At 35.7% G+C, this 26,556-nt stretch overlaps 2 protein-coding genes across 2 annotated transcripts in view; one reads left to right on the top strand and one right to left on the bottom strand.

Moving 5' to 3' along the window:
• Positions 1 to 1,955: 1,955 nt before the first annotated feature.
• LOC128546702 (uncharacterized) lies at positions 1,956 to 4,631 on the bottom strand. The gene is made up of 5 exons (XM_053517960.1): positions 4,240 to 4,631; positions 3,805 to 4,209; positions 3,247 to 3,595; positions 2,963 to 3,109; positions 1,956 to 2,612 (listed from the first exon to the last, which is right to left on the bottom strand). The coding sequence occupies exons 3-5, from the start codon at positions 3,331 to 3,333 to the stop codon at positions 1,956 to 1,958; spliced, it is 891 nt and encodes a 296-aa protein (XP_053373935.1). The 5' UTR covers positions 3,334 to 3,595; positions 3,805 to 4,209; positions 4,240 to 4,631.
• A 6,503-nt stretch (positions 4,632 to 11,134) lies between these two features.
• LOC128546703 (glycine receptor subunit alpha-2-like) overlaps positions 11,135 to 26,556 on the top strand; it is a 39,534-nt gene continuing 24,112 nt past the window's right edge. The window contains exons 1-4 of the mRNA XM_053517961.1: positions 11,135 to 11,269; positions 12,324 to 12,394; positions 24,496 to 24,563; positions 24,949 to 25,175. Of these exons, the coding sequence (XP_053373936.1) occupies positions 11,190 to 11,269; positions 12,324 to 12,394; positions 24,496 to 24,563; positions 24,949 to 25,175 (446 nt within the window). The 5' untranslated portion in view covers positions 11,135 to 11,189. The remainder of the gene's footprint in view (positions 11,270 to 12,323; positions 12,395 to 24,495; positions 24,564 to 24,948; positions 25,176 to 26,556) is intronic.

Consider the following 26,556-nt stretch of genomic DNA (forward strand, 5'->3'; position numbering starts at 1 on the left):
ACATTCCAAGCCGAAGTTATGCCACCACTTATTGAGCCAGATGAATGGAGGGAAGTCAGTACCAGGTTCAACACCAAGTGGAATTTCCCTCATGCTTGTGGTGCCCTGGATGGCAAGCATATTCCTATCAAGGCCCCACCAAATTCTGGATCACTCTACCACAACTAAAAGGGCTTCTTCTCCATGATCCTTCTGGCATTGGCAGATGCCGCCTACAAGTTTATATGGGTATCAGTGGCGGAGTATGGCTCAGCATCCGATTGCCAAGTGTTCAACGAATCTGAATTAAGGGAATTGGTGGAAGGAGGTGAGCTAGGCTTCCCTGATCCAGAGCCACTGCCAGGCCTGACGGAAAACCTGCCCTACTTCTTCCTGGGAGACGAAGCATTTCCCTTGAGGACATGGATGATGAAACCCTACTCAAGGATGGGCCTTGGCCACGATGAGCGCATATTTAACTACAGGCTGTCTCGTGCCAGAAGGGTGGTGGAGAATGCATTCGGAATATTGGCCAACACATTTCAATGTCTGTTGAATGCAACAGTTTATAAGAAAACAGAAAGTGTGAAGTCCTTAGTCCTTGCTTGTGTCATGTTGCACAACCTTTTGAGGATACGTTACCCTGGTGTACCAGCCAATGCCGACCATGAGGACCAAAACCATGCCCTAGTACCCGGGGTATGGCGAGAGGAGAGTCAACTAGTGGACGCAGGAGGACATGCTGGCCGCAACGTAGACCACAACCTTGGAAAGCAACAAAGAAACTACCTCAGGGATTACTTCATGTCGGAAGCTGGTTCGGTTCCATGGCAAGAACAGATGATATAATAGACTGGTGACTTTTGCAGTTGATATAGACTAGTAACCTTTGTATATCATTTCATGAATTGATATTGGAATCTAACTGCTCGGACTCATTATACATACAATCATATTTGATTTGCTAGATATCATGATATCATGATTTGAAAGTTTAGCAGGGTTTTTTTCAAGTCTTCAAAGAGATTTTAATAAATTAGTGTCAAAAGAGTTAAGTAAGTGTTGAATTGCTTTAAACGTTATACAATAAATAAAATTTAACCTTTTTCCAGTATAAAATATAATCCTGCCAAGAACAATCCAAAAGTTCTATGATTGCCATCATATGGTTTAATTCTTTAAATGCCAATGTCGTCTATAGGCATGATTACAAATATGTAAGCCCCAGATTAAACACCGCTTTGAAAAAGCAACGCGTAATCTTGGGATAAAATATTTGTATATACAGTCAGTTTGATGTTCTTTGCTTCTTTATACACAGTTACATTTGCTAGATATCGTGTTTGGAAAGTGTAATAGCACTTTTGAGCTCAAAGTGGTTTGATAAGAGTACAGCTTCCTAACTGGTAACTTAATTTTTGGACCAGGGACAAAGTAGTTATTTCTTCAAAGGGGAAAAATGAATAATAAGATAAGATGTACCTTTATAAGGGAGCAAATGTTATTTCAAAGAAAATATCTAAGAAAAATAACCACTGCTCGCTTATAAAGGTACATCTTATTTTTTTCTATGGGAACCTTTAATTTTATTTTTGCAAAGTGATAATAATAAAATATTTAATAATAAGCAGTGCATTTATAATAAAGCCAATCTTATTTCAAAGAAATCTCCCCGTTATAAAAGAACTACTTCCTAAATATTTATAATATTCAACGAAAAAGAAATACATGTTTTACATTTCAACAATAAACTTTATTTTAAGTTTAACCACTTGAAAAAAATATGACAATCAAAATCACAACATCAGCATCATGTTTGTCAGCATAATCATTTAAAAAAAAATTTAAACAACACAAAATAGTCATTAGACTCCAATGACTGTCTTATAATAATTTCAAATTAGACTCCTTGATTAAAAATCATTTAAAAATTGCCATAATAACAAATTCCCGGAAACAGTTCTTGGTGTCTTGGTTCAGTATGAGGTAGTCTCGTCACCGTCCTGAATCATATCCCTCATAAACGAAGACATGTTCTGACTTGCGTCAGCAGGCTGAGTGGTGGGTGTACTGGCCATCTGTGGTGTGCTCACGGTGGGACTTTGGACGATGGTAGTAGAAAATGAAGGTATTCCTGCAGCAGCAGCAGCACCTGCAATGATACCATCTGTGGTCACTGTGGCTGTTGGGGTGCGACGAACAGTTAGTGTTGCATAGGTAGGGGCTGGTGGTGGACATGAAGATCCAGTAAAATCTGGATAGCAGCCTTGAAGTGTGGTGAAGAAGTGTCGTCTCTCTGTCTCAGTGGTGGGGGGATTCAGTTGCTGTGCGTGGTCCTGGGCATACTGTGGTGGCTGCTGCTGTGCCTGGTGCATTGGGCGTTGAGGGGTCCTGAAGTCCTGGAGGATGGGCTGATGCTGCTGTGCTGGTACAGAGGGAAGCTGCTGGGGTGGCAGCTGCTTGGTCTGCTCCCTGGAGAGGTCCACATAACGCACGGCGGAGGCAAGGGTTTCGGTCATGAACTGATCCCGGAGAGATGGCGTCATTTGGCGCATTAGGTGTGTCAGTTGTCTGGTGGTGACAGCTGCCGCGTCAGTCCTTTCTTGCCTCAGTTGTCTCAACTCCTGTGTCAACTGTAAAGAAATCAAAACATAGCTATTAAAGTAAGATATTTAAATAATTTTCTCAAATATTTATTACTTAATTTACTCTAAAATTCATTGATTCTAAAATATTTGTTGGTAGATTTATTTAAAAAATGTGCCGGACGTAGCCTTGATTTGTCAGTCAGCATTATGCTGCAATATGACTGGCATATATGTGTGTGCCCCGACCCGGGATCGAACTATGGATTACACGGCAAGCGCATTATCCACTGAGCTATGCAGGCCAGTTAATACTTTGGCTACAATATGCGATCGACAATTTATATTTTACATATGTTCAAAGTTGCTGAAAACATTCTGTGGTTAATAATACTTACAGCTTCCCTCTCTTCTAGCAGATCTGAATCTGAGTGGACTGAAGCTGTAGAAGGTGTAGACGGTGCATCTTCTGGTGCAGCTGGGTCTGAGGCTGGTATGTTCTGTGAGGGTGCATCGCCGTACCGCTTCTTCCTGGCAGCAGTCAACTGCAAAAGACAAATATCATATTTTATTAACAAAAATCAAACTGGTTGGTTACATACATTATTCTTACAGTTACATTCTTCATTAATAAACAAAATAAAATTTAAAAAAGAATAAATATTTAAAAAAAAATACTCACATCCACACCTTTCCGTACGGGGATCGATGTACAATGCCACTTGAGGAAGGACATGCTCTCTACCACCAACTGCTGTCGGGCGGTCATCAAGACTGTACCACTGCCACTGGCCGGACGCTTGATCAACTTTGTAAACGCCGTACGCTGCCCAAGATACCATTTGTATAGGTCCTGTCCGGTCAACCCCTCTCCAAGCTGGTCGGCTTAGTCGGCGAACAACTGGTCCCGCTTCTTCGTGTTTTTGTAATCAGCATGCGCCTTGTTGAAAATACTGGGGTTAGCCTGGATCCACTCTATCACATCGACTTCCTCGGCATCGGTGAGTTTTCGGGTGATGCGCTGGATGGTTCTGCAATTAGACAAAAAAAAAATTAATAAACTGAATAAACATACTGTTAATTTATTTAAGTTAAAACAATTATAGTTGTCAATTTGTCAAAAATAATATCTACATACTGAGAATCATTGATATCAATATTTACTCCATGTTACATAGATAAAAATTAAAAATAAATAAATATATAAATAAATAAAAATGTGAAGCAATGTAAAATGTACCTTTTTTTCGAGGGTGCAGCAGTTCCTGGAGGGCCCATCGAGCTGGCATCCGAGTCTGAATCTCTGGGTATCTCGTCAGGTGGTGCCAGCGGGTCCTGCAGCTCATCAGGGTCGACAGGGTCAACAGGTTGAAGTGGTCGGAGGGCCTTGGTGGCCCTTTTTGTATTCTCGCTGGGAAAATCTTCCATGGGGATTCTTTTGGGGACCTTCTTCTTCTTTGGAGGCATTATGTAGCAAGTACTCTGTTGTTTCAAGGTGGCAGCAGGTAGTTGTGTTTTCTGTTGTGTTCGAGTGCTGTATGATCATACACGAGCTTTGTACAGACGTAGAGACCGTGTCTGGTCGTACTTGACCATGTATAATTCGTACTTGAACCGTATTGGTCGTATGGCGATCGTATGAAACCTTATTGGTCGTATGGCGATCGTATAAAACCGTGTGTACACTCGTGTGAATCGTACGGTGATCGTGTGACATTCGAGTGTTAATCCGGGTGTTGGATGTAGGACTTGGGAACGGTTTCACACGATTCAATACGATTTATATACGATATTGACACGGTTGAGCTCACTCGTGGAGTGGACTTCATGTGCGGTTGTATATACGGTCTCGTACGGTCTCACACGGTCTCTCACGGTCTTGTACGATCGCTAATACGATCATACACGGACATGGCACCCGTGCCAGTTTTTTAAAAGTTTTAAAAATCATACACGGCCTTCACGAATACACTCGAATGGCCCGAGTGTAACTCGGATAAGGCCACGGTTGGTTCGGTTGTATGTACGGTTTACACGGGTGGCCAACCGTATAAGCCGTGTGTTCTGTGTGAGACAGGCTTTAAGTAAATAGCCAGCCAATGGTCTCCGGGTTGATCTGAGTCATGTGTGTTCACTATGTAAGCTCTGCTATGACAGGGTTTCTGCTTTGGTAGATGATTATCTGGTCGCACTTCTCCATGTAGTGTTCTCAATATAGATGTACTGAAGTTAATGGTTATTCAATATTCCAGGCGTATTTCACCTGTTCTGTCCATATTCTCATATTGCTTTCCTGAATGATGGCGGTCTAACTTCCTCCTTATATCTAACCACATATGTCAGGCTTGTACATTCTCACGCCATGGAATTCCATGAGCTATAGTTTTGGATACCACTTTTCCGTAACATTTGACTGAGGAGCTTTTTCAATGTACAACTCCACCCACTCGTCCGTACATATCCGTATGATCCACTTGACACCCAAAATAGTTCGTATATACTTCATCGAAGATAAGTGTTTTAAGTTCATCTACAACACAATTGTTTAAGGTGTATCGAATATTCTGCAGTTTTTTTTGGATATAGTTTCGTGATATTTCACTTTTTCAGCATCTTCTCCAATGCTTCTAACCATTCATGTTTAATAATCTGTGATTACTTCTGTCAGCCCGTTGATTTCAATTTGATTGTCAAATTCTGCATACACTATCACGACGGTAGGTAGACTAGCTCCTACACTATGATATATCTTTTTAATGTCTGACTGAATGTAGTGAACTGAGTCAGTTTATGTCCTATGTCCAATAATTGTAACATCATTCCTTTGTGAAAATCTCTAAAATAGACTGGCTTTTGTCTCTATGGAATTGAATTCGACAAAAAGGGGGAACATGTAGAAATATATTTTTATCAGTCTATTTGCTAGTGTAGTCGGTAGGAAGTGCATGTGCAAACTGAAGATCCTCGTTTCCCGTGTAACAGGGTGAAGTTGACCTTTCTTGCAACCTTGTTCTGTGGTTAGATCAAAAACCAAGAGAGTGTAGTCACTTCTATATCCTGCCAAGGTCAATCCAATCGATCGGTTGATTCCAAGAGCTCCTGTTGCCTGGTAGAGTGACATGACTGTAGAATCGCATACATTCTCCATTTTCAAAATCCGTTTGAAAAGCTTGGTTGTGAATGGTTTTACTATCAAGACTTCTCCATTTTCAAAATCCGTTTGAAAAGCTTGGTTGTGAATGGTTTTACTATCAAGACTGGCTTCCAGTTTATAAAAATTGAAATTTTTGAAATCAAATGGATTAGTGCCAGGTCTTCCATTCATATACCAATGATGATTCGTTCTGGAAGGTGTCCAAGAAATAGGTGATCATCAATGTTAGATCTCTGTTCATCAGGGATTGTAAATATTTTTGCGTGTCGTATCGGAATCCTCATGTTATGCTGAGTAATGACCTGATTCAAATCGTTGGCTACTACTGGGAGTAATTAAACAGTTCTCACGTTGAATCCCACTTGTTCCTTGGGAAAAAACAGAGACAACGTGTCTGTGGTACAATCTGAATGGTACCTCAAATTTTCAGGTTTATTTTGACACATCTGTTCCTGGTAAGGATGTCTTTTTTGGACTGAGAATTTTTGTTTTCATTTCAGTATTACTTCTTTTTGTTGTTCCTATAAATATCTTATTTTGTAACTCTTTTTTTATTGGCTACGAAAAAACAAACACCACTTTACGTTGGTATAAAATTATTGGTACGTCAAATATTTATGTGTATTCTGTCATATCACTACGTGGTAAAGATGTTTTGTGGACTTAGAATTATTTAGTTTGATTTTGGATGATCGTTTCTGTTAAATAACTTTAGTTTGTGACAAGATATTGAAATGAAACTTGTTTGGCTGAAATACTTGCGCCATTCGGGTGGTGTGACATCAAACAATGGGCTCGACATTGTTTTCTTTTGGGCTTCAACATTCGAGTCACTTTTTGTAGTAAATATCTAAATATAAAATGTTTAAGTGACATATAATCATTGGATATCTTTCATATAGGTTTAATAGTGTACATTCAATGCATGCATATACTCAATGTGGGAGATTTAAGGCCAACCAAAATATGTCTTTACCCAGCACCTATACATCTACGTATACTATGGTAGTTAGTATCTCGAAATAATTTCGAGTTAACAAGTGGTATAAACTTGGTACTAATTCTCTGACGTACTATATGTATATTGTTGGTACTTTAAAACACCTTCTGTCAGAAACCGTTGACTCGATTTCACAGACATTTTCCTTGCGTTTGTTTTTCCAATATAGTGAGAAACTCAGGTGAGCGATCTAGGGCCATCATGACCCTCTTCTGTGATTATTACAAGATAACTGTACATTTTCTATTTTCGGTTGGACTGAACAGCAAAATTCAATCATAAAGAAATAAGGATTGTTTGGCATGTTCTAATCTCTGGCCTGGCCCGGCTCGGCCTGGCCCGATGAGCTCAATTTTCGACTGGGCCAGGCCAGGCCAGGCCACATTTTATTGTACATATAGAACTGAATGGCATAAAATCTAAATATACAATTAGATTACTTGCTGCAGGTCAAACTGAATGAGAAATTAGTCCTCTGGAGAATCATTAGTTAGCCATCTTTCATCTTATTTGAAATACGGATTTGCACTGAAGAAAATGGTGTAATGATAACTACTGGGTTTTTTTCTGTAATCAAATTATTTAAAGTCAACTATAACATTTAGTTTTAAAACTAATGGATAATTTCATTAATATGTTTACCTGCTGCAATATAACTGAATATTTTCATGCAGTAAATGCATCTCTTTGGGAATTGTAATTACAGGTTTTGTCCATACTATCCTTAGCTGACCTCTTAACCTCTTAACTGTTCAGTTGAACTTTTAATGAGTGTTTGGTTTAATCAAGCTTATGTTCAATTTATGGATGAGTAATAAAACCAATATTCATTGTGGGGCCTCTTATAAGTGGTCAGGGTGTTGGCATTTTAGATTATTTGATAGTTTTCTAACACAAAAATTAATAGTGCATCTAAGTTTTCTTTTCACTTTCTGTGATAAAGTCACGAGAGCTATAACAGAGCTGAACACCCCCCCCCCACCCCACCACCGGCGCCGGCATTTGTCTGTTCATCTGTCTGTCCGGAAGGAAGTAATGGTTTTCAATTAGTCTTTAAATGTCCCTTCACAGCTCCCTCTCATCTTTGTTTCAGTGATTATTTTTTTTAGATGAGTCCTGTTTTATGTTTTTACTTTGCAAATTATGAAAGAGAAGTAGTGGTTGATATGTGAAGCAACGTAATCTTTATTCTTGATTAGTATATTAATCATCGCTGATATTTTCGGGCGTTTTCTTTATTTTACACCATATTTGTAACCGAAAATATCTAAATTGATCAAAATAACCTGCATGGTTTACCAATGACACAGTGGCGTAGTGATAAGTTCTCCGACTTTCACGCACGTTACTATGGGTTTGATTTCAATTCAGACTGTTTTCATTAATTAGATATAATGTCATTTTATCGATACTGTTTTTATTCTTACAACATTTTATCAAATATATCTAACACTCTTGGTAATAAATTGTACGTAGAAGAATGTAAAAAAACTTGTGTATTTCTTTCAATAAATGAACAATAAATCACGATAAGTGTGACAGTTTTCCTGCATTCTAAGTTTACAGATGAAATTTAAACAAAAAATGAAAATGGTCAAACAGGTGTCCCGAACTCATATCCCCGAGATTGGTAGCTGAACGTTTTGTCAGCACAACTATAATCTGCATATACGACCTGGTGATAAAGAAATGTTTATATTTTATTTGGTTTTCAATATTTATATTTTATTTAAGTTTGGGCACTGAAAATTTATTTACGGAAGTATACGGAATATTCTTGAGTGACAGTTCAATAGTTTCGGACAATACTAAATAATCCTCAATAGATAAAAAAAATACATGTAGGTAGGTTATTCAACTGGGATTAAACCAAGACACCAGTCAAGAGAGAATTGAGGTGGAGATCCCCTTGAAAATAGTCGTAACATTTAATCCAGGCATCACCTTTAAATTAGACTTAATAGTTTTGTTAGCTACAGGCTTATTCCCAGGTGTATAATTTTGCTGAGTAGGAATTCAGAATGTATTTATATAATGTCTGAATTATCCAAACATATTCTTCAATTAACGAGTTCAAAAGTCAGATTTTAAAGATGCTGTAGAAATCACTTTCACCTTTAATAAAATTGAAATCTATGGCCTGGCCGGGCTAGCCCAGTCGAAAAGTGGGCTCATCGGGCCAGGCCAGGCCTGTCCAGGCCGGAAATTAGAACCTGCCGGATTGTTGCACGAAGAAAAATCAGTGACACCACAGACAACTAACCTTTGATATCGTATACAATATTCCGCCATAACAATGTGACTAGAATGTTTGATCACTAGAAAATGAAGAACACAATTGTTGGCAGGTGAAGAGCAATTCCATGGCCAAGTTTTAAAGTTTCGATGTCAGCAGCAGTTTTACCTTGAGAAAAGACTGGGCGGAGTAAGACGTCGTGACGTGCTTCTGACACAGGTTATGAGCGCGGTACATTTTATTGATCAACTCTAATGATGCAACTTCACATATATTATATATAGTTTTGGCGTTGTCCGTCCGTCCGTCCGTCCGGAGCCATATCTAGGAAATGGTATGGAATATTTATATAAAACTTCATATACATGTTCACCACCATGAATTTTGTGGCCCGCCAAGTTTCAGTCAGATTGCCTTAGTAACACAAGAGTTATGGCCCTTAGAAGTTTCTGGTGTTAACTATATAGGGTACTATAAATATGGCAATTTCTGCATCATGACTTTTGATATATTTGACCTAGAACTATGACACTTAAACAGAATTTAGATCACCATAATGTGGTTGTGTACACACAACTTCGTTCTGATTTGTTCTGTAAATTAAGAGTTATTGCCCTTTAATTGTATAAAAATCCACATATTTGTACATAAGAAACTTACCATTTGATAGAATTTCATTAAATTTCTTTCATTCTTTTCCATGAACATTTATTGTAAACATGTGAAGCGGTGTACCCACACCTGGTCACTCCCTTACCTTGATCCCCGCCCCCCCCCCCCCCCACCCTTCAAAAAAAATCATCTTTAATTTAGATTTTTTTCAAACCAACTTCATATACATGTTCACCACTATGAGGTTATGGGGCCAATTAAGTTTCAGTCAGATTGCCCAAGTAACACCAGAGTTATGGCCCTTAGAAGTTTCTAGTGTTAACTATATAGGGTACTATAGATATGGTAATTTCTGCATCATAACTTTTGATATATTTGACCTTGAACTATGAAACTTAAACAGAATTTAGAGCACTATGATGTGGTTGTGCACACACAATTTCGTACGGATCTCTTTTGTAACTTCAGAGTTATTGCCCTTTAGTTGTCTAAAATTCCACATATATGTACATAACAAACTTACCATTTGGCAGAATTTCATTAAATTAACAAGTTAAGTTGTGCACCCATACCTGGTCACCCACTTGCCTTTGTCACACCCCCCCCCCCCCCCCCCCCCCCCCCCCCCCCCCCCAAAATGTTTTTTTTTTCATTCATTATTTTTTTTTCAAACTTTCCATGAATATTTATCAACATGTAAGTTGTACCATTCCCCCACCTCGCTCCTCCACCCAGCCATGCCCACCACTGATCATGTATCCTCTGCCCCCACCCCCACTTCACTTTTTTTTTTCATTTTTAATTTTCCATCAATATTTATAATCAACATGTGAAATTTTGTTTCTTCATCCGTCCCCGACCCCCTAAAAAATTAAATATAACACATATTTATATATAAACATTATATTTCCATTCCTTTTTTCTTTAAAAAAAAAAAGTTAAAACCTTCAACATGTTAAGTTGTGACTGCACACATCTTGCCCTCAGCCATGTTCAAGATATCTTACTTGATTGTGTTCTCTTAAGGACATCTGTTCTTTTAAGTTAAAATGTACATGTTAAACAGCAACACTTGGTGCCAAACCACTCAAAGACAATATTTCGTTCCAGTTAAACTTCAAGCTCACATTTCAATTAACTGCATTTAATTTTAAAAGCTGAGCTAATTACAGTAAGCATATCCCATTCAAAATAAATTCTTTAGTCAGGATCAAAGTATCATACATTTATTATGTACTTTTTAATTAAACATTTGTTTTCTGTTAAATAGATTTTGACTAATGAAATTATTTGCTTCTTAGTAACATCCTTAACTTTTTGCTGGATATATTTTTTTGCCATTTCTCACCACAAACCCTTTCGGCGGGGGATACCAATTCATCGAATTTGCTTGTTTCAATTGAAATCATCTGTGTATATATTAAATATAACGTTCTTAAGATGTATGAAGATATCAATCAGATTATCTCAAATACTTGAGAAGCCAGACGGCCGGTTACAAACTATGATGAGTGTATGATAAATCCAACTTAAGCATTTCACATTATCAAAGGCATTATCTCGAGCTGTCACTGGCCGTATTTGTATGATTGCTCCTACTTATTTTGAAGAGTAACTTGCACGATGGGGAGGATTGCAAAGTTTTCTCTGTTCCTTTTTCTTCTGGTACATTTTTGCGAAATTCATGCAGCTAATTTTACAAGGTAGGTCAAAATATAATTGGCATTGATCAAATTACATGAGCTTTCATATATAGATCTATTGAGAGGATAACTTCTTTGTTTGTTTCTGTGTAAGATCGAAATAGATTTCACCGAGTGAACACCATATGCCTTTTTTGCGCCACGAGTAAAAATGCTAAATATGGTGTTGGCGAGTGAAACCTATTTAGAACTTACAATTAATTTTTTTTTTGTCTGTTCAATGTTTTTAAATAATTACAAACATTTACCTGTGCAACGTCACGTGATATGATAATCTATGTGGAAAGATTGTCAAATAGGTTTTTTGAAAGTTTTCAAATTTCTAGATCTATTACATTTTATCACGTTGGAGTGTAATTTGCATACAGTAGTGGGCCTATAGGTTATTGATGTAGAAGCTATCTCGACATTGTGGAGGGATGGGGGCAACTGGGGACCGGCCAACTAAACATTTCATTGACTTTTCTTGTAAAAAGAACTTGGCAAAATTTAGGTGGGGATGGGCTGACCCACTCCTCTGCACTTACTCTTGTGTAGGTCACGTAGACTTTCAAATACCTTATTATTGACATAACCGATCTTTATAGCAAGAAAGATTTGCTTACTTTTAAATGTGTCTTTTTTTTTTTTAATTTTCGAACCAATGGCGTCTGTTTCAAAAGTACTATCTTATACTAACCTGAGACCCATGCAACGTTTTTGCATTCGCCATTTTAGCCCGTCCCTCATTGACACGTTTAGCTTAATATGTCCAATATCATTTCATTAAGAACTACGTTACGCAATTACAATTACATGTTTCAAAATAAATCAAAAGAAGATAAGAAAAATTAAGAATTGAAAAAAGAGGTAGGTCTTTACCGAGATACATCTGTTTTCGGTAAGCAATACTGATACTAATGTATTTATTCAACATATCTTAAACATCTGTTTCATTCTTATCCTTTCAGGAGTCAACATATTCAGTTTATGACTCAATGTATATATGTCTACCATTTGGGATAAATATGTTAAATCTAGAACTAAATATTGTAACACGTTTCTTATTTTATAGACATGAACTGCTAAAGTACTTGACAAACGTATCTACATATGACTCGAATTACCCGTCAGGTTATGATAAAGGTATGTGAAATATCATTAAGCATTTTCATGATATCACGAAACATTCTATTAATAATTTCTAACCAATTACTAGAGGATTTTTTCCAAGATTTGACTTGATATGTTGAACAAAGACCGGCCATATAGCACAAACTCTGGACTGGCGATTTATTAGTAGTCGTGTTTTAATGAAATATATTGAAATAGTAACGAGTGTAGTGGCCATGAAAAACCGTCTCTTACTTTACCTCATTTCCATTTATTTGCCCTCTGTGCTAATTTTACTCGCTTATCTGGTGCAAGCGGTGTTTCCTTTGCTTATCATGCAACATTTCAACCTGCCATGCTCTCAAGTTACATTTATGCCTAAAATTAAAATCATCATATGTATACATGTTATTAGATATATGTAATGCTTTCTTACAAGAATATGTACATGTACGCTTTTTCATTTTACGTGTAAAGGAACTAAACTATTTCATTACAAAGACAAGTCAAATGGTTTATCGCGGCCAGAAATTTGTACAAACCGGACAGAAGTTGCGAAATTGTCATTTGTGCAGGAAAGAAGCGTTTACCATAATGTCCAGTACTAGACAGGTATAGTGACCATGCACGGACACTGCCAATTTTCTCAGAGGGGGTCCGATCCCCTGCACCCCACCCCCACCCTGGAAATTTTGAAATTTAACACTTCATTTTTTGCATTCTGGGGCAGTTTTATGGACTAACCTGTTAAATTTGGGAAAAATGATAAAATCAAGCTTCCTTGAAGGTAAAATTCTTAGTTTCTTTTAGATAAATAATATGAATTATGCGGGGCCGTATGTAGCAGCAGCCGCATATACTTTACATGCAGTCCTAATGTTGCCTTTTTCGAAAAACATTTTCTTTCCTTCTTGTCTTCTTTCCTTTTTTAAAGATTTTCCAGAGGGAGTCCGGACCACGCCCCCCCCCCCATCCCCTGGATCCGCGCATGGTGACATATCTCGCTTTCTGTTTATGCAGGTAAACTTTTCAACAGAGCACAATTGTCCGAACAGTGTACAAACTCATTACTGTTTTTTTCAGGCAAGGGTGGAAAAAAAGTGGTAGAAAATGAAAGCAGTAACATTTTTATTAAAAAAAAACAACAAACAAAACAATGAGACAAACATTTCCAACATCTTTGGACGGTTAAACATACGATAAAGCCCGAAACGCGTGAAAATGTTCCGAATGTAAATCGGGTGAAGTAAGCGCTCTATGACCCTATGCGTCTAGATTGATTAAACTGGGCGAGTCTACTTACTTATTACTTGAGGATGAAAAAAAAAGTGTTTTTTAAATGTTGCTCTTAAACAAGGGTGGTGGTTGAACTACTAAATGTACAACAACAGTTAATTCACAACAAATCGTACGGTATGTTTTATAATCAGTAGAAGCTAGTCGTATTTACGCTTATGAGACCTGTTTCACCCACAAGTAAAGAATTCACAGGTCCATCATGAAATCGGCCGCGATCAATAAATATCGTCATGACGTTGCAACGGCAAAACGTTTAGTATTTAGTCTTACAGTCAGCTATATTTCATACGTGGGTTGATGTGATTTATTGAACTTCTGTACGTTGAATATGTTTCATCGTCAGTTGTACGGTTTCAAATTCACGCTGTGCAAGTTAGGGGAACTAATCATCCTTGCAATATTCGGCTACTGATGAAACAGACTTTGGTCATACTTGAAACGAGAATAAGATAGTCGCTTGATATCTTGATAGTCAGTCAAGTACAGTAACATGTAATTAATGCCTGATTAAACCAAGGACTGTTCGAGGTTATTTTATGGGGTTTATTACAGTTTCCAACCTTCCCGAAACGTCGAAAAGAATTGACATTATATGAGCCGTGCCATGAGAAAACCAACATAGTGGCTTTGCGATCAGCATGGATCCAGACCAGCCTGCGCATCCGCGCAGTCTGGTCAGAATCCATGCTGCTCGCTGTTAAAGTCCATTGCAATTAGAGAAACCATAAGCGAACAGCATGGATCCTGACCAGACTGCGCGGATGCGCAGGCTGGTCTGGATTCATGCTGGTCACAAAGCCATTATATATATATATATATGTTGGTTTTCCGTCACGGCGCGGCTCATATGATGAACTTTTCGCTTAAAGTGATAACGAATGCACACACTGAACCTTCTATATAATAAAAACAAGAAACGCGGCAATGCCACGAAACCAAGTTTTCAACACTTTTCATAAGAATAAACAAGAGTGCCAGAATGTCACAATATACGCCCGTCACAGCAAATTTCTTTAATCTAGCACCTGTATTTGCAGATGTAATTTTAATTTTGTGGTTGTTTAGTAATCATTGTAATTCTTTTGTTTTTCTAAGTCCACAAAAAAACTCCTTACCAGGTAGAGATACCTTAAAATACACCTAAAATTAGAAAGTAACAACTATGTTGTACCACAGAAAAGTGGTCTTGGTTTTTCCCTACGGTCAGTTATAAAAAAGTTACAATATAAGTTATTTATAGTAACAACTAAGGGAAGTTAATCTTAAAAAAAGAAAAAAAAAACAAAAAAAAAAAACTGTTGTACTACAGAAAAGTGGTCTCGATTTTTCCCTATGTCTAGTAATGAAAAAGTTACAATATAAGCTATTTATAGTAACAACAAAGGGAAGTAATTCTAAAGAAGGGAACTGCGCAAGACACTTCGTCTCATGATGGTGTATAATTGTGCCAAGTTACATCAAAATCCCTCTATGCATGAAGAAGATATGCTCCGGACAAAGTTTTCATTCTTGTATCCTTTGAAGTGTGACCTTGACCTTAGACCTAGGGACCTGGTTCTTGCGCATGACACTCCGTCTCATGATGGTGAACAATTGTGCCAACTTTCATCAAAATCCCTCCATGCATGTAGAAGATATGCTAACCCTAACCCTAACCCTATTTTTAGTAACAATGACCTTGACCTTGATCCCAGAAACCCCAAAATCAATTCCAAGCTACAACTTTATATAAGTTTTCTATACACCAAGTTTCATCATGATAGCTCATTCCTAAGTTAAGTTATTGACCGGAAACCCTTTTTCTATTTTAAGTAACAGTGACCTTGACCTTGACCCCAGAAACCCCAAAATCAATCCCAGCCTTTGTCTTGATATAAGCTACATACATACCAAGTTTTATTCAAATATCTTTACCGAAACAAAAGTTATTGACCGGAAACACCAGTTTGACGCCGCCGCTGCCGCCCGCCCGCCCGACCGACATCTACCCCAATCTAATAACTCAGGTTTTCGTTGAAAACCTGGTTAATAAGCGACATAACAATAGACCTTTTTTACCCAAACTACGGTAACTATGCAAATTTCACAGATGTTTTGATTTTATCGCGCATGCGCTCTTTACGTGTGGCAAAAAAAAAAAACTCTCAACGATAAGAAAACCTACACAAAATCATCATTTTATTACGAATTGTTTTGCCACTATAAGGTTGATTTCAGTCAAGTAATTTATTATACAGTATGCTTTGATTAAAGACATGTATGTTTTTAATCATATCTTACCTGAAAAGCCTGCTTTATTCATATTTTCGACAGAAGAGAACAAGCATTTCCTGTCCATTTCCACACATCATACTAATATAAAACTTGTTCCTTACATTTAAAAATGTCATATTTTTTCATTATATCTATTTTTCCCACAGCTTCAAATCGTTGTTGTATATGTTTTTCTCCGACCTGAATGATATCTGCATACTTGGGGGTCGCGCGGCTCCATGTCACTGAGGTTGCTGTTTTAAGTGATCTATCGGAAATCGTTACGTAACTATTATGTAAATGACATGATAAAACATAGGACGTCATGATAATAAAGATCCTTTCAGGGGTGTCCCCTTATTAGAGCGGATCATAAAATTTACTGAAGCATGTAAGATCGCTTTGATGTGATGTACTTTAATGCATTCGGTAATCAATGCCATAATACAAGAACGCACTCGGATTAATATAACACGTGGCGGAAAATAAACATTTAACGAGGTACCTAGTATTTTAAGTTCTATAAGAATATATCTTGGAACTTTAATGGACATTTTCATTTAAAACTATAAAAGTGTAGTTACAAAAAAATCTAAATTCGTAAGATATGAATCAAATCCAGGACAATAACTACACACTGAAGGAAAACACCTAATATAAAGCTGTAATTATTTTATTTCTTATGTTTACATGCTAGATCATTTTCATATCGAAAAAGTATCGTGAGCAGAAGTCATTATTCGTAATTCAATAGAATAATTATGATAAACTTGAATTCCGCAAAAAAATAGAACAGATAAAGAATGTAAATGTAGAACACCCCTCCCCGCTACACGCACCATCTCTATTTAATCTGACCGCGTCCGAACCAATTCGATAGTGTCATATAAAAACTTTCAAATTCGAAGAATCAATAGAAATAAAAAATAACAGTTTTAAAATGATGATTATTATATTTATGGTTTTTATTTATTCATTTTATTTTTTTTCTTTGAATTCGGAATGAATTGATCAGTATGATTGGATAAAAAAAAAATCAAAGGCTGAACTTTGTTATTTACGACTGAGACAATAAATTATATTTGAAGAATCATGTAAGCTAATTGCGACAGGTTGTAAGTTATATGAGACCATGTTAGGAAATAGACCAACAACTTTATTAATTCATGGAAAATTCCATTTTTTTTTTTTCATTTTTCTTGACCTGAATTTGTCCAGACAACCTTGCTGAAAAAATGTTTATTAATCCAAAATCATCAAAGGTAGATAATGCGCATTAGTTAAACTATATCAGCTGTGAGTTTGCAAAGAGCTACGTATATTTTCCTTTGTCTTTTAGTGGATATTTACTATAAAACAAACTCAGAATAAAGTATAACTCTAACGTAATTTACATTGTGCAGTCATGTCTTTTTGCCCTACGTACGTAGATTGCGCATGCGCGAAAATTGTTTCCCGTTGCTAAGGAATTAGTACAGAGTAAAAAGGTCTATACACTTTCCATATAATAAACAAAAATGTACATGATATAATAAACATTCAAACTAATACAATATGTACAGCCCACATTTCCTTGGATGAAGCTGTAGACATGTAACCTGAAAGGTTCTACCTTACAGAAGATACATAGCTCTAATGGCAACGATAAAAACTAATGACAAGAAGGTTTTATTGACTCTGTTGTTTTTGATTACCTCCCTTTATGGCTCTAACTGTAAAACTTTTTGTGTCGTATTCAGGGCAGCGCTTTTCTAATGTAATTTTGCATATCATGTATTTTGCCAGCTTTTTCATCTGTCTTTAAAATAAAATTTAAGGCACTATGGAACTTGCACATACTGCTATATGTTAGTTTGCTTTTTTAGATTGGTTTGGTAAATATATAAGGAAGATCTATAATTATTTCCTGAACAAGGTCTATGTTGTCATGGTAGCATACAGTCAGTTACATCCATGTTGTCATTATAACATGCAGTCAGTTACAGTCAGTTACATCTATGTTGTCATTGTAACATACAGTCAGTCACATCCATGTTGTCATTATAACATGCAGTCAGTTACAGTCAGGTACATCTATGTTGTCATTGTAACATACAGTCAGTTACATCCATGTTGTCATTATAACATGCAGTCAGTTACAGTCAGTTACATCTATGTTGTCATTGTAACATACAGTCAGTTACATCCATGTTGTCATTATAACATGCAGTCAGTTACAGTCAGTTACATCTATGTTGTCATTGTAACATACAGTCAGTCACATCCATGTTGTCATTATAACATGCAGTCAGTTACAGTCAGGTACATCTATGTTGTCATTGTAACATACAGTCAGTTACATCCATGTTGTCATTATAACATGCAGTCAGTTACAGTCAGTTACATCTATGTTGTCATTGTAACATACAGTCAGTCACATCCATGTTGTCATTATAACATGCAGTCAGTTACATCTATGTTGTCATTGTAACATACAGTCAGTTACATCCATGTTGTCATTATAACATGCAGTCAGTTACAGTCAGTTACATCTATGTTGTCATTGTAACATACAGTCAGTCACATCCATGTTGTCATTATAACATGCAGTCAGTTACAGTCAGGTACATCTATGTTGTCATTGTAACATGCAGTCAGGTACATCTATGTTGTCATTGTTACATGTAATTACTTAGAGTAGAATGATATTTTAACAGTGAATTTTACCGACTATTATGTGCTGGACATCAAACGATTGAATATTGAAAACATATATTTGTTTACATTACCCAAAAGGAAAGTAGGACCCTCTCGGATTAAACCATCATTTTGTGAAGAATCTCGATGCTAGAATGGATTCAAACATGGTCATAACACAGCATGTTAACTCTATGTAGAGCTAGTTATGCACAACTTCGACAAATATGCCACATTAGGCAGTACATCACAGCTGATGCTACCAAGTCTCTTGTGAACTCTCTGGTTACATCGAAAGTAGACTACTGTGATTTGCTGCTGTATGGAATTTCCAAATACACACAGCAAAATCTTCTATGTGTATAAAATACAGTGGGCCGCATCATAACTAAGACTCCGCGATACAATCACATCACACCAGTCATGAAGGAGTTGCATTGGCTTCCGTTCAGTTGCAAATTGAGTTCAAAATCTTGACGCTTACAAACAAAGCCATGCACAATGAGTCCCCCAAGTACAGACGTGTACAAGCCTTGTAGAGACATAAGATCGGCAGATGGCCCAGTGTCTTTGGTTGTTCCGAGTAGTCGAACAGTAAAGTATGGTGACAGAAGTTTCAAGCATGCAGCTCCAAAGTTTTGGACTGCCCTTCAAGAGGTTCAAGCTTACTGTCCGCATTTCAAAAAATCTTTGAAAACACATCTCTTTCACACATGTTATATAAATAACAAAATCTGAAAACCTGTTGAGGATGGCGTTAAACCAAAGAAAAAAAATCAAAAAAGATAAATAAATAAATAAACAGACAAAAATAACAAAATCATGACAGGTTTGTTTCGTGTTGAGAAAGGGGTCGCTTATGTAATGTGAATTAACGTTGAGCAAAATTTAAGATTGATCTTGTTTTATTTTCTATTCCTTTAATCTTTTACCAATGTATTTACATGTATATGTATGTATGTATGTATGTGTTCTTTAATGTCTTTGTAAAGCACTTTTGAACGCACATATTTTGTATGAAAAGAGTGCTATATGAATGGGGTATAATATTTTAATAATGATAAAAGTGTTATTTTTTCCTAACACTACTTACTGTATGGAATAAGCAAAATAATAGATAGCTCATGTAGGTTAAGATGCGAGATATATATTTAAAGCATTGTATCACATAAATATATAATGGTAATCAGGGATGTGCCTAATTATTTTGAAAAATAATTAATTAATTCCAATTACAGTGAGAAAATTGCTAATTAAATTAAATTAAATTAAATTACAAGCCATTTTCAAAAAGTAATTAATTAATTACAATTATTTTGCCAAAAGTAATTAATTATGATTAATTATTTTATCTCTCCTTTGGAAGGATAAACTATTTGAGCGCTGATGAATTCATGATGTGCACCACGACAGAATGACACGTTTCAATATCAGTTTTTCTGTACATTCCTAATTATTAGGTTTAGTGACTAAAATGTATCACACTTAACAGAACTGAATAGGGATTAACACCTCTAACACCTGATTGTTGATACAACAATACTAAAATTAAAATACTAAAATTAAACAATAACTGCATACTTAAAAAAACATATGTTTAAGTTTAAGTTTATTTATTAGATCCATTAGGCTCATAAGCCCATGAGGACAACAGTTCAATACATGTATGACGAACAGCGAAAAATGCAAATACATAGTACATACATATATCATACATTGCATGTCGGAGAAGGTTACATTCATATCAATAACAAAGTGTTATATACTAATACGTTATTAACATTTTTAGAAAATTATTAAATTAAAAGGAACAGGAAAATACGTAATTCTAATATGACGTAAAAGGTGTATCTAGCGTATAGTGGGAATAGTACTCCAAACTACAGTCGACCTTTATCGAAAACGAAACACATAAAGGTTAACATGTTGGCTATTCTCATATGTATAATTAATCTTTAAGGGATGTGTCTCACAGAGACAATGAAGTAATAACATATTTTTAAAACGATATGACTAAGTCTTTGCAACCGGGGTAATATTTCCATACAACCAAAACATCTAACGTAATTACATAACTCACAGAATATATATAGATATAAACATGTTTACAACAATTTCTAGCCCTAACGTCTAAACACATATTCATTTATTACGGTAAATGCATTGTGAACATACATTCCTAACTTCTTTATCACGATTCTATTTTCAGACTTAATCAGATCTATAAACTTCATCATGTTTGGTCTTTTCCAAAAGTAAGACGGTATGAATTGTTTTCGTAAGTCATTGTATAATGGACATTCAATTACAAAATGAAATTCATCTTCAAGCACATTACAAATGCAACATTTTCTTTCATTTACAGGAATACGTATTGGTTTTATCCATCTTCCAGACTCGATTTGTAACCTATGCGAAGAAACTCTTAACCTAGCTAATGCTTGACAAAATTTATTTACTGAAAAGCAGTCTAAATATGTTTGAAAATTGAAAGACGCAATATTTTTGTAAAACAAAGCTCTACTAGAATCATTTAATCTACTATGCCAATTTTGAATAAATTGATCTGTTAATCTTTGTTTAACTATATAACATGCTTAAAGAAGATGCAGATAATAACATGTCATATAATGGAAAAAAACTGGGCTTTTCACATAAAAACTTTGTTAAATTAAATAGGTCTGTCAAATATTTGGTTACAGCAAGATAGACTTGATATTAATTTACAAATAATTTAACTTAGAATACTAGATACTTATAAACAAAGCTGGTACGCAAACATAAATAATTCCAATAGTCTTTCATCTTATAGCACATTTGAACTAGAAAAATATCTTAACATAATAAACAATAACAAACATAGAATCGCTTTAACTAAATTTAGAACATCAGCTCATAATTTAGAAATAGAAAGGGGTCGACATGAAAATATCCCCAGAGAACATAGGAAATGTCGAAATTGTCCTTTAAATTTGATAGAGACAGAGTATCACTTTTTACTAGTATGTCCGAAATACTATGAACTGCGAAGGAAATTTTTCAAACCATATTTTTGTAGATGGTCTACAATACAGAAGTTTGAATCACTTATGTCAAGTACAAATGTTAAGCTATTAAATAACCTGGCAGCTTACTTATATCATGCTTTCAACGAATGAACTTAGATTATATTTTTACTCATTTTACTTCGACTAAACGATAGATGCTTTCAGTGTTTGCTAGTTTGTGTATCTTCCGGGATTGTGTTCTGTGGCGACTTCTGAGCCAAATGATTTCATACATTGTGTTTGTAAATACGAATGCCTTACATAAATACAATGGTATTCTATGTATATGATATACGTCATCATCCGAGAACGTTATTAATACAAAGTTGAATAAATTCCGCAGGTAGTAGATTTAATCTTACATAGACCAACGAACTGGTCTTTTATTTTTGGTTTTCGGAAAGGCCAACCGAAGTTTGGTCCATAGACATAAATCATATCCGAAAATATTTACAACATCGTCCACACCTTGACTTTTGGACATATCTGTCAAGGAACTAGCTTTAATATATCGTAGCTAAATCTCTGATTAATGCTTCAGCGTAAATCTATTTGCGGATGTTCTCGTATTAAAAATTTCTTTTCATAACATCATTCAGTTTAGAGGATGAAACAAGAAATAATGTGATTTCGAAACCGATGTATATTGTAATGGCAATTCGTGGCTTATTTTATTTATGTAGTGATTAATTTCGAACAATGAGCCGTTGATACTCCTTAGCGTCACTTTCTCAATGCAAGGTCCAATAATACCCGTTATAGTTAAACGATGCAGGGGAAATAACCTCTGCAAGTTGTCATATATTACAATCAAAAGTTACTTGTCCTTACCCTGCTCTTAGTTGTGTAGATAAGAGTAAATTATGATCAGGTTCTCTTTCATACCCTTTTTTTGTCGGGAGTTATGATATAGAAGTGTACATGTAATAGGTGTTAATCTACTGAACTTCTCAGTTAAATGTTTGGAAACTACAGGCATGTGTTATGCTTTACAAAATTGTGCTGTTTGTATAGACTATAAACTGTATGTTTGCAATTTTATGTCGAATAAAGAATATGTTATGTTATGTTATGTTATGATACAACAATACCTGTCAGCTATTTACTGTCACTATAAAAATTTCACATGCCCATTGATCAGTAAAAAAGCCAAAGTAATTGAAAGTAATTAGATTTAATTGACAATTACAACCCAAATCTGAGTCAGTAATTAATTAATTTCAATTACTTTAATTTAGTTTGTGCTTAATTATTCATTATTTTCAATTAGATCAAAATTTGTAATTAATTATAATTAATTAAATTACAATTATAATTAAGCACATCCCTGATGGTAATGTTCACGAATAACGAACAGCTCATTTTCTTGGTTCTCGTTTAAAGCATAACAAATATAAATATATTCAAATGACCGTTGTTACTGTAATTATTTTGCTTTTTCTATAATTTATTTGTAATAAGCATAGCATTATATACAGATTCGTGCAAAACATCATAGGTATACACAAGACTAGGAGTCGAGTGAAATACTACCTATAAAGGTATAATTTGTGATGTTAAACAATATCTTAATAAATACAAAAATAATACATGTATAACTTCATCACTAAATTGAAGCATATCCACTTTGCATTCATTTATCAAATTTAAAAGAGACATGCAAGCATAGAGGAACCTTTTCGGCTTCTTTAATGTAGCCTATTAAAAGGCAGAGCAGTATTGATTAAAGATACTAGGGTCAAAGTAAAATAGTTCCTTAAGACTCGTCACATATACATAGAGCAAAGAAAAAAAAAACAACATCTTAAACTTAAATCCACTTTGGTTGTATCATTTGATAGAACGAAAAGTGATACACGTTTGCTTCATTATACACAAAAGAAACATTTGCCTGACTATTGAGGTCAAATGATATTACTCCACTGACCTTGGAGTGATGTATATAAATGTGAAGCATACAACTGCCACTTGATATTTAAATCCAGATATGTTTCAACTTTAATATCGTAAATGCAAAATCTGCCTCGCTAATATTTCTAGCGCGGTTGCAGATGATGCTATGATATACAGGTCTTATGAAAAGATGATATTGCAATTGAAACTATCTTTGTCATTTTACTTTTGTATTCGCTGTCATTATTAAAACTGATGACTTTTTTATGTAACTTTGTGTTCATATAAATTCATACTCAACTAGTTATAACACAATAAAAATGACACTCTCCGCATAGTGTGCCTTACCAGATGAACAGCTGAACCCTTAATCATTTTTACTTAGTGCTACAGTTTTTGTTACTTTACAATATCCTGTTCCTATTTATTCTGCACAGAACGTCCTTTGTGTTTATACATGCTCTTTTTAAAGCTGGTTTATATCAACACAATGTTTTTGTTACGTGACTTGCTATTGCTCGATTTTCACATAGGCCTATTATTTTTGTTTGTTTGTTTTGAGTTTAACATCGTTTTTCAACAGTATTTCAGTCAGTTAACCTAACCAGTGTTCCTGGATTCTGTACAAGTACAAATCTGTTCTCCGCATGTAACTGCCAACTTCCCCACATGAATCAGTGGTGGAGGACGAATGATTTCAGACACAATGTCTTTTATCAAATCGTCACAGAGAACATACGCCTCGCCCAGGAAACGAACTCACTACCTCGAGATCCGTAGATCTGCGCTTTCCCTATTGAGCTAAGTGGGCCTATTGAATCTGGAATAAAAATTTGTTCTTCTTCGTCTTCTTCTTCTTCATGTGTGTGTTAACATGACCATATTAGATATTAATTAAAACTTTGTGAAACCTTGGCATTTTGTATCAAACTAATCTTGACTTTCCGTTTATGTCTAAATTTTCAGGAAATGCGAATGTAGTGAAAGTGCAAATGGACATATTTGATTTGACTTCAATCAGTGATCAAAATATGGTAAATAATTTCCGTTTTGTAACCATGGTATCATTCAGTCTATGTCAGGCGCTCGCCCATAATTAGAATCAGTTTTGATATCTTACTTATTATAATATATATATACATTTCTACAAGTAGTGACAAATATGCCGTTGAAAACGATCATCACAGCCGTGCCTCATGCGCCATAATATCATCATGGCCCCTTTTAATCGGAACATCGGCGCGTCCTTATAGCAGGCGAAAGGGTGCTGAATCATTTTCAGATCGATTTTCAAATACTGATGGCATTGTTGATGAAAAAGTTAATATAACTGATATTTGTGAAAATGTGTAAAACTCAAATCAAAATCGCACTTCCTAATGTTTCAAATGGTATAACCAAAGATATTTATGATTAAAGGAATTCAGTATTATGATGCTAATGAGAATGCAATGGCAAGATGATAGGCTGGCCTACTTTCAACTTGCGAATTACAGCCGACTTGATTTAACAGGAGATATGATCAACTTGGTTTGGACACCGGACCTATATATAAGCAATGAGAGGAAAACTGATGCTCATTCATTAGTAAAACACGAGGAGCTTGTCTACATTGATCCAAAAGGAGTAGTGTCCTTTAGCATACGGTATTATTCTATTGTCAGTATCGTATTACAGTTTTCAAAGAAAGTACATTTTTCCTTTGACAGAATATCAAAACATATCGTTTCAGCAATGTGTATGTCGATAATATTAATAGGACAACACTCGGAAAAAGAACATAAGATATTAACTTTCAAGCGTAAATCAATCTCTGTCTGCCAGTCCAACCAATAGTTCGTCCAAACCATAAAGTTTCCAATGGTTTAAAGACGTATTAAGCTGAGAACAAGTAAAATGTCCATTATCGTTATGTTAGCTGAATTGGCTTACACTTAATAGAACATTATTATATTCATTTTTAGCTCGATTATTCAAGGAATAGTAGAGCTATTGAACTCACCCATGCGCGGGCGTCGGCGGCTTTGTCGGCGTCCTGCTTTGGTCAAGGTTTTTGTTTGTAAGCTGGTATCTTAGTAACCACTTGTGGGAATGGATTGAAACTTCACACACTTATTCACTGTGATAAACTGACCTACTTTGCACATGTTTCAAAACTCTGTTTTTGCTTCTATTTTTACAAAATTATGCGCCCTTTTCGACATAGACGTTGCCCCAGAGTGGGACCTGTACACAAATGGAAGAAGAAGAGAAATTCTTGGTTAAGGTTTTGTATGTAACCTAGTATCTCAGTACCCACTGAAATGGATTGAAACTTCACACACTTACTCACTGTGATAAACTGACCTACACTGCACAGGTTCCATAACTCGTTTTTGCTCTTTTACAAAATTATGCCCCTTTTCCGACTTTTCTTTGTTAAGATTTTGTATGTAAGCTGGTATCTCAGTACCCACTAATGGGAATGGACTGAAACTTCACACACTTGTTCACTGTCATCATCTGACATGCACTGTATAGGACCCATAACTCTACTATGCATTTTTCAAAATTATGCCCCTTGTTCTGACTTAGCAGTTTTTTGTTAAGTTTTTGTATGTACGCTGGTATCTCAGTATCCAATAATGAGAATGGATTGAAACTTCACACACTTGTTCACAGTCATTATCTAACATTATCTTCACTGTGTAGATCCCAAAGTTGAACTTAACATTTTTAGCTCACCTGAGCACGAAGTGCCCAATGTGGGCTTTTGTGATCGCCTTGTTTCCGTCGTCGTCCGGTGTCGTCCGTCGTCCGTCCGTCGTCAGTCGTCCGTCAGTCATCAACAATTTGACTATTAACACTCTACAGGTCACAATTTTGGCTCAGTCTTAATGAAACTTGGTCAGAATGTTACCCTTAGTAAAATCTTGTAGGAATATAAATTTGGGTCATCTGGGATCAAAAACTAGGTCACCAGGTCAAATCAAAGAAAACCTTGTTGACATTCTAGAGGTCACAATTTTGGTCCAATCTTATTTAAAC

Source organism: Mercenaria mercenaria, chromosome 11, assembly GCF_021730395.1.
Source record: "Mercenaria mercenaria strain notata chromosome 11, MADL_Memer_1, whole genome shotgun sequence".
Lineage (NCBI taxonomy): Eukaryota > Metazoa > Mollusca > Bivalvia > Venerida > Veneridae > Mercenaria > Mercenaria mercenaria.

Bases quoted from the DNA above. Each gene is read 5' to 3' on its own strand.
- LOC128546702 (XM_053517960.1), bottom strand. From the start codon at position 3,333: ATGACCGCCCGACAGCAGTTGGTGGTAGAGAGCATGTCCTTCCTCAAG. The intron at 3,110-3,246 runs GTGAGTATTTTT...TGTCTTTTGCAG, and splicing joins CCGTACGGAAAGGTGTGGAT to TTGACTGCTGCCAGGAAGAA. The intron at 2,613-2,962 runs GTAAGTATTATT...ATTTCTTTACAG, and splicing joins TGCTAGAAGAGAGGGAAGCT to TTGACACAGGAGTTGAGACA.